Here is a 9,145-nt window from a genome sequence, read left to right on the forward strand (position 1 = left end):
GAAGCTAATCTTTCTCAAGCACAGACACTGCTCAAAAAGCTGATAGTTCCCTATGATTTAAAGGGGAAATCGCATGGCAAAACATTTAAGACCATTTACAATTTGATCTTGGCTTCCGTTCTAGCTTTCATCTCCAGTCTCGCACTAAACCCACTGCCATCTAGTTGCTTCTAACTCATAGAGACCCCGGAGTTTCCAAGATGACAAATTTTAAAAGGAGTAGCTCGCCTGCCTCATCTTTCCTTCCAGAGTGCCACCAGGGTGCCTTTAAGGCTCATTATTAAAAAGCTCTACATATTAACATTTTAGTTATTCTAGTATGTCCCTTTCTCCATGTGCCCACTGAGATTCTGATATTTGCTTGGTTGGAATGATTTATTTTCTCATATACTATGAAAGTACATTTTCTGAATAACCACATGAATTAATAGGCTGCTGTACACAGCTCTTGCCATTTTTCTTAAAAGACTGAGCTACTAAGATTATTCCTTATGCTCTTGCTTTTATACTTTATTCTATTTCCAACACTCAAAATTCAATTTAGTACATATACATAATAAAGCTTCAATTAGTCATTAAGTAAGAAAAAAGACTAACCTTATTCAATTGTTCTTCCATTCCTGGTATCAGCATTACACAAGCTACACATACTCCAACAAGCAAGAAAAGTGCATAGATCAATCTAGTTACTGTGGAGTTGTTTCCACTGGGGCAGCATCGGCACAGCAAACACGGGGCACTGCCACACAGACATGGTATCTGGGAAAAACAGTATTATTGAAAATAAGTATCATTTAAAATGAAATAATGCAAATGAAAGTCTGTCTACCTGTGTACAAATGAAAGTGACTAAAGTGAAATACCAAGAAGCCCTTGCTTAGAAATACACCCAAATGAATAAAAGTGTGCAAGCAAAAGGGGAAAAGATATCACTAGCAGCAACCAAAATTAAACTGAGAAAAATGTTTAACATGGCAAGCTACTAAACCAATCTCTAGTAACCACCGCGTCTTTCCCTGAAATCATATTGGTGAGTCCACAAAATGCTCAGAATTCTCAAATACTGCCCTCTATCCTTGAGGAGGGAAAGATGCGCCCTGTTCTCTGTATTCTCTCTCACGAGTGTGGGGAGTAGGGAAAATAGTGAAAACCACCAGTGCTGCTGCTATCAGTTGCCAAGGAGTCCATTTCAACTCACAGCAACCAGGTGATGGTGCAGGACTGCCCCACAGCAGGACAGCTCTCGGCTGTCGCTTACAGGAGCACAGTGCCAGGCCTATCTCCCATGGAGTCACTGGGTTAGATTGTAAGAAATAGCTCTCTTAAGGTTAGACCAATCACCAGATGCACTGAACTTACTGAGAGATGCATTCGGCTGGGGATATAGTTTGAAGCAGTATTAGTTAAATACATAGAAAACAAAGCAAATAAATACTTTAATAAGCACAAAAAAATGTACCTGAAAACAATCATGGTATGTTTATGACTTGGCTGAACCATGAGTAACATTACCCATAATAAAAAGAGCTAACCCACATAACTGCTTATTGTAGCTTCACATATAGTAATACAGTTAAATAGCCACAACATTGTTAATTTCACTAAAATTAAATATTATGGAAAGAGGTGGGGATTGGGATGGGATGGAGGATGAAGGACAGTTACAAATTAAAGACTCGCCTTCCATACCAAGAAGATAATAGCTAAAACAAGCCAAAAATAATAAAGAACACAATAAAAAATACCTCCCTGCACTGAGTCAATTCTAACTCTGTATGTCCCTGAATCTCATTCAGAAATATAAAAATAAACACTGACGAAGGAAACATTTAGAAGTCATGGTGGCATTCACTGTCAGGCGAGCTCAAGCTCCACAGCTGCTCTGTGGGAGAAAAATGAGGGTATCAACTCTCATGGCTTTAGTCTCCGAAACCCTATGCAAAGTGGCTCCGACTCCAAAGAGTGAAAATGGAGCCGTCTGTTTTCCACGATAAACCACAGGACTGTGTGTACGCACGACTGTTGATTTTAAAAATGTAAAAATTATACAATTCACAGGAACTGGGATGGATGAATGCCAATTTTAATCTTTCACAGTAGTAAATGTAAAATTAAAATGTCTTTAAAAAGTGCTATAATTTCAATTCAGCCTTTGTCGTAAACATAGAACATTCTAGATATTTTCGGTGAGGTAATAATAATTTTTAAAATTGGGGGCTGCCCAGGGCACCGTAGGATGTTTAGCTGTATTCCTGGCGTCTAGTCTACCCATTAAATACCAAAAGCACTTTCTACCTGGTGGTGAGAACCAAGAGGCTTTTTGCAGCTCTTTCCAAGTGTGCCCTGGGGTTGCAAACCGTGGCTGGTGGAGAACCACACATATGAGGCCTCTTCTTAGGCAGCTCCTCTGATAAAGATGCATTTATTTAACTTTTAGCAATTCTTTTAGTCTTCTTACCTTATTTTTCTTTTCTAAATTTAAGCACTATTAATGTAATGTTTTGCTCAAAATACATGTTGAGTATCATCCTACAAAAGCATGTTCATTTATTCATCTACCCATTTGTCCATATGCTCTAAGAAAAAGAATGCTACCGGTAGTGGAATTTTGTGAGACATTTTTCTTTCTCAGCTGTGCGAAACAGAAAGCTTTCTCCCAAGTACTCTCCCCCAAATATAAGCCAAACCCAAGACACTGCTTGCTACACATGGTAAAGGACTGTACACTAGGAGGTCCCTGAAAGTAGGTCGGAGGTTATTCTCCTTAAGGGTATCTAGAGCAACCAGACTGTATAGTCTGACTCACCCAAGTAGGGCCCACTGCCTTCTGATATTGTTCCCTTGAAGGAGTGCCCGAAGGCAAGCCCGGGACCACTCAAGGATGACTAAGCTTAGGCTACTATATGGAGTCTAGGGCCCACTCATCTTGCCACATATGTACCCCTATTCCCTCCCTTTACTATTACATGTAAACCCCTAGGTCATCCCCCTCCTGTTGCTTGGATTGCCTATGTTACAACCTCTTCCTATGACTTAGATTGTTATCTGTAGGCTTGCATGCCCCAATATAAATAAGCTTTGGTTAGAAATAAAACCTCACAAGAGCTCTCTCTCTTCCCCGCTCATCCACCTCCATGTGTACCACCACCAAGAGGAGCTGAGGTGGGCATGCTACCATGAAATGACTTCTTTTACTCTCTCTCCCATCTCTCCCATTTCTCTATGACGTTACAATAATCTTTATATATCTTAACCATACAATTGTGCCTACCGAACCCGTGATTAGTTGTGGGGGGCTGGCTACCCCCACACTCAGCAGTCTGCAATACATGGCTCTTCATAGCATCTATGAATCATTTTTTTAAAAGAAAAACAGTTGTATTTTTAATAACAGTACAGGCTAGCACAATATAGGTACTAAGTAAGTAACCATTAGCTCTTTCTTAACAACTGAACTACATTAAATACTTTAGGAAAAGAAATGAACAATTTTGTATGACATAGTACAAAAGGCCGTGTTCTCTGTGAAGGCTCTTAGCACAAGCTTTCCCTGCCACCATGATGCCCGGCTGTCAGCTCAACCTGCTCCAACAATGTGGAAACAAAGTCAAAAAGCAGCTGGAAAAGAAAAGCCTTTAGTCAAAAAGTGCCAACAGCAGAGGAAAATAAGGGGGAAAAAAGGCTTAAGTGGCTAGTCAAGAAACTAAAGACTTATCTGTACAAAACAGAGAAATTAAAAACAAGGAGAGTCCAGCCTCAAGCAGATGAGAAAGAAGCCAGGTCTGATAGTCTATCTACCAAGTTGCTTCAGTGGTATCTTACTTCCTTTCTTGTACAATACGGAGGAATACGTACTTTTGTCAACTATTTTGTAAATACAAGCTTCTCTAGTACCTTTAGAAGCATTTTTAAAGAGGAAGAAATCCCACTTTATCGAATCTATCAATTTAAATTATTTTCTTCAAGAAGTAAAAATCATTTGCTGGTTATCTTTTAGTACCACCAGAAAGCAATGGAATGTCAGGCTGTGGGAAACTGACAGGTCGGGCAGTCAACGCTGACATTCTATAGTGAGGAGGATGGGGAGCTTTCATATTCTATTCTACAAAAGATATATTTAATGAGAATTTGGCATCATGGTCATGCATTTAAATATATTGGACATCTTCAATTAGGTTTACTTTGTTTGTTAGATGTTTTACTTTCATCATGACTCTCCCTGTCAGAACTGCATGACGAGTTGGGATCAACTCAATGGCAGTTGAGTTTTGCTTGGTTTTTGGAACAGCATACCGTATATACTCGAGTAGAAGCCAACCCGAATAGCAGCCAAGGCACCTAAGTTTACTACAAAAACTGCATAAAAATGTGCTGAAAAATTTGGCCTATACTCGAGTATATATGGCAAAAAAATTTTTAATTCAATATAAATTACTTTCTCAAATTTCAGAAGTAGATTTTATAAATTAGTATAAAAACTTTTAGCGAAGCAATAGACAGGACTATAAAATGTACAATAACCCCAAAGTGATCTGTATTGATTAGAACAATCAACCAGAGCGGATCCAAAGGGCAGGAAGGGGCACAATAAAAAGATGAGCAGAAACGTGCTAACAGAGGAGCGGAAGCAGAGCTATTACATTGTGGGGCTGCAATCATTGTAGGAAACAAGTTACTACTTGGAAAACTAATTATTAGATACTTTTACTCAAATCACAACAACTTGTGTCTATGTATAAAACATGGCTTGTTACCGTTGCTTATGTTTTGATTCTGAGTTAACGGACCAACTTAATGATGTCAAAGCTACTTTTAAAAATGTGAATAAATCTTAATTCGACCAAAACCTTTAAGTAAATATGGTTATTGATTGTTAAGAACATGGAAGACATTGATTTATACTTATATATGATAAAGGCACATGTTCCTTCTTCCTATTTTTTACTGCCACTAAAGTTTAAAAAATAAGGAAAAAAGAGATCCAAGAAAGGAAAAGGAAAAAAAGGGGAAAAAAAGATGATCCAAATTGCACTACTTTATCAATTCATAGACCAGCAAAAAGTCACCAAACTAGGGCCTCCCACCCTTTCTATCAGAGGTCACCCGGCTGCGAGACTACCATCTTGTTACTAAGAACTGGTCGTCATTCTCCTGACGACACAAGTGTGAGAAGAGAACTATGCTCCACTGGGTTGTTGAGTTGATATTTCTCTCTTGATCATCAAGCCTTTCTCTCAGGCACCTCTGGGTAGACTCCAGCTGCCAGATTAATTGCTGAGCTTAGTTACTGTTTGCACCACCACCACCACCCAAAATCGACAAGTATTACAAAGTAAGAGATGACATTTTCTAAAATGCTAACGGCGTGATTACAAGGCAGTGACAGTTGTACCAACATTCCAGTTGACATAGGTGGTGATCTAGAATGTATAAATATTAGTAGGAACAACATTTTCTCCAGAGTTCATTAAAGCTATTTTCTTTCTGATTTTAAAAAATCACAGATATATAAATAACTCCTTAACTACTTTACACATTTTACCATCAATTGTCCTGGAGGCTGAAAAAGGTTGCTCATCACCGATCTGGGGCTAAAACTATATTCCTTCTCATAAATCTCCACTACATACAAAAAAAGGTAGCATACCCACTTAATAAGGGGATGAGAATCTTGACATTAATAATTAAATCCCACCTCTTCCAGAAACACCAGAGAACAATCTTATGACAATCATTTATTACTTTACAGTAATTTTTATTTCATGTGGGACACTCTTTTATAGTCATTTATTCAATGTACTTGTTCCACTCCAGCAGATACGCATATATTTTGTGATAAAATATTTCTAGTTTCCCTGGCCAGCTACAAAGCGGAAAACAATAAACATATAGAGAAAATTATCTAGAGTCGCATTAAGAGCCTAGATGTATTCTTTTATTAAACTGAACACTCAAGACCAAGTCATATAAAAATATTTTCGAATACAGTGGTATATAAAATAATTAAGGGTGGGGTGTCAAGATATATAATGTATTTGGGAAATCCAAAAATGCAACTGTTTGATGTGGTAGAAATCCTAAATTTAAAAATATGATTTGAATCCAAACAACTTGCCCCAAATTACAAATATCTAATTGACTCTAAAGAGCCCCACTGGTGTCGCTGTTGGGTTGTGCTGCTACCCCCAGGACGGGTGGTTCAAAGCCACCCACCTTTAATGAGAAGGAACTACGGTCTGTCAGTAAAGATTTAGCTCCGAAACCCTAAGGAGCAGTTCCACTTTGTCCCATCGCATCGCTAGGAGTTGGAATTAACACGATGGCAGTGGATTTTTTGTTTGTTTATAATGGAGGGCAGCGGGTAGCTTTCTTAAATAAGCCTATTTCTGCCACCAGAATAAACAAATCATGTCACTATAATGACAGTTTCCCTTCAACAACTCCATTTAATCAGGATGCCTGAAATTTGACATTACATCAGCTTGTTTTGCCGAAACCACAGAATAGGTCCGCTTTTCCAGATCCATAAACGATTACTAGAGAATAAAGGGGTCCCCGCACGCCATTAAAGACCCCCTCGTCTCAGCGCAAGGATTTTGCTTCAAAACGCTATCAGTGCATCAACAGGCCTGCAAGCGGTCCGGTGGACGCCTCCGCCCTCCGCCCTCCGCCCTCCTCCCGACAGAACAAAGGACCGACAGTGCGGCAGCCCGAGGTCGCTGAGGGGCGAGGGCGCTGCGCCCCTCGGGGGAAAGGGCAGACCTCTGTGGAGATGACCTTGGACGCAAGAAAACCCGGCAAACGGGGGCGGGCAGGAAGGGAAGCAGCCCCCTCGGAGGAGGGTGGGGGCAGGGACAGGCCGCTCTCTCCTTCACGTCTCCCCTCGGGGTCGTCTTCCCGTCCCCCCAACCTCACCGCCATCGGCCAGCGGTGTGCACACGGCCCGCGCCCCGCGTCCTACTTAATGAACGGGACGCGGTGACACAAGGTGGGGCAGAAAGCACTCCCTGCTGGGTGGGGTCTCCGCTGGGTATCCCCCAGTCCTTCGCGGGCACCCCCTCTCCTGCCCTCCTTTCACACTGCGTCCGCGGCGGCCGCGGACAGAGCCTTACCCAGCTCGCCACGGAGCACAGCCCCAGCACGCCCCCCATCTCCGCGCCGTCGTCCGACCGCCGGGCCCCGACAAAATGGAGACAACTCCGAGCTTGCCTTTTGCGGCTTATTTACTATCCGCGAGCTACTTCCGACGCAGGCCTGGTCCCGCCCCTTTTCTTACGTAACTTCCGCCAGTGCCGAGAGGGGTGCGGCTTGCCCTTTAGCGCCGCGCGTCCTGGCGCAGGGGTCCGGCTCGCACGCTGGGGTGTCCCGCTGGTCCCCGTCCGAGCGTCTGGCTGCCCGGCTCGGTGTAGTTTGCACGTTACGAACACGACGCCAGGACACCCTCCCTGACCGTTTGCTTCCACCGGGGCATCACCAGGACAGTGAGGTGGCGTTGCTGCGTGGTTGGCCCTCACCAAAGCAGCATCTCCGTCTGCATGCCAGGGATGACTCTCTTCTCCGTGTGCATCCGCTCCACCTTCCCCACCTTTTTCCCATTCCCCACCCCTCCGACTACTTCCCGCTTTCCAGTTTTGCATCTATTTCCCACTTAGCCTCAGTTTATTCTTGTATCTCACTGCCCGGGACTCGTTTTGTCGGCATAATCGATTCATGTGGATGCCTCCCCTTCTTTGTATTACCTTTGATTGGTATTGATACATAGTTTCATTTTTTGCCCTAAGAGTCCCGTAAAGGGTTGCCATCTTGAAAACCCACCGGGCAGTTCTAACCTGCCCTATGGAGTGCTGTGAGTTCGCGTCGGCTCGAAGGCAGTGACTTTGGTTTGCGTACTAAAAAAGTCCAAAGTAGTTAAAGAAGATATGCTAATCAGAGGATACCAAATTTGCTGATTACCGAATTTTAAGATATTTGAAACCCTTGCTTTCCCGTGCTAGCAGGACACCTGCAAGGAGCGTGGTCGTAGAAAAGTTAGTTTTTGTAGTGAGTGCTCCCTGAAAATGCTGTGGGGGAACAATTCGGCACTAAGAAAAAACTTCATCGCTGTAAGTAGACATTGTCATAACCACTAACAAGAACGAAAATCCCAAGTCAAACCCACTGCTATCTAGTTGATCCCAACACACAGGGACCTTGCAGAACACAGTAGAACTGCCCCTTGGGGATTCCAAGGCTGTTGTCTCTGCAGGAACAAACACCCTCGTCTTTCTCCCACTGAGGGGCTGGCTGTTCTGGAGCCGTGAGTAACCCATTATGCCACTAGGCCTCACAATCTGAATGGAATGTACACCACTTCCATTGAATCTGTTCTGCCCCATCTCACTCGACCCTGTAGGACAGGATACAACTACCCCTGTGGGCTTTCCAGACTGCAACTCTGCAGGAGCAGAAAGCCTCGTCTTTCCACAGGAGTAGAAAGTCTCATCTTTCCACAGGAGTAGAAAGTCTCATCTTTCCACAGGAGTAGAAAGTCTCATCTTTCCACAGGAGTAGAAAGTCTCGTTTTTCCACAGGAGTAGAAAGTCTCGTCTTTCCACAGGAGTAGAAAGTCTCATCTTTCCACAGGAGTAGAAAGCCTCATCTTACCACAGGAGTAGAAAGTCTCATCTTTCTCCTGTGGAGCCTGCAGTTGGTTTCCAATTGCTGACCTTGGGGTTAACAGCTGGTAAACTGGGTGGGTAGAGGCAAGGTCACACTTTAAAAACTAGGAAAATCAGGACTATTACTGGATAGAAAACAAAAAGGAAGACATGGGTTTGGATAACTTAAATTGTATGACATGTTAATTATAGCTCAATAAAACTTTTTTTTTTAAGTAAAGGGGTTTAGTTTAGGTATGTGACATTGAATTTTTGAAATGCTACTTCTCAGCACATAAAATTATAATTATATAAGTGTTAGAAGACACAGGATTGATGAAAATAACCAAAGGTAAGTGTTGTACAGTTAGAAAAGGCCTTACTGTGGAGCTGAAATTTTTGTTTGTTTGTTTATTTTATCATTTTATTGGGGGCTCTTACAGTTCTTATCACAATCCACCCATCCATTGTGTCAAGCACTTTTGTACATATGTTGCCATCATTATTTT

At 42.3% G+C, this 9,145-nt stretch overlaps 1 protein-coding gene across 1 annotated transcript in view; it reads right to left on the reverse strand.

The window, feature by feature from the left end:
- Positions 1 to 7,218, reverse strand: part of SERINC1 (serine incorporator 1) — a 23,365-nt gene extending 16,147 nt beyond the window's left edge. Inside the window, exons 1-2 of the mRNA XM_045294302.1 lie at positions 7,113 to 7,218; positions 598 to 759 (exon numbers count right to left, since the gene is read on the reverse strand). Of these exons, the coding sequence (XP_045150237.1) occupies positions 598 to 759; positions 7,113 to 7,151 (201 nt within the window). The 5' untranslated portion in view covers positions 7,152 to 7,218. The remainder of the gene's footprint in view (positions 1 to 597; positions 760 to 7,112) is intronic.
- Between the last annotated feature and the right edge of the window lie 1,927 nt (positions 7,219 to 9,145).

This window comes from Echinops telfairi, unplaced genomic scaffold, assembly GCF_000313985.2.
Source record: "Echinops telfairi isolate 266 unplaced genomic scaffold, ASM31398v2 ScPeMD7_3533;HRSCAF=4204_0, whole genome shotgun sequence".
NCBI lineage: Eukaryota > Metazoa > Chordata > Mammalia > Afrosoricida > Tenrecidae > Echinops > Echinops telfairi.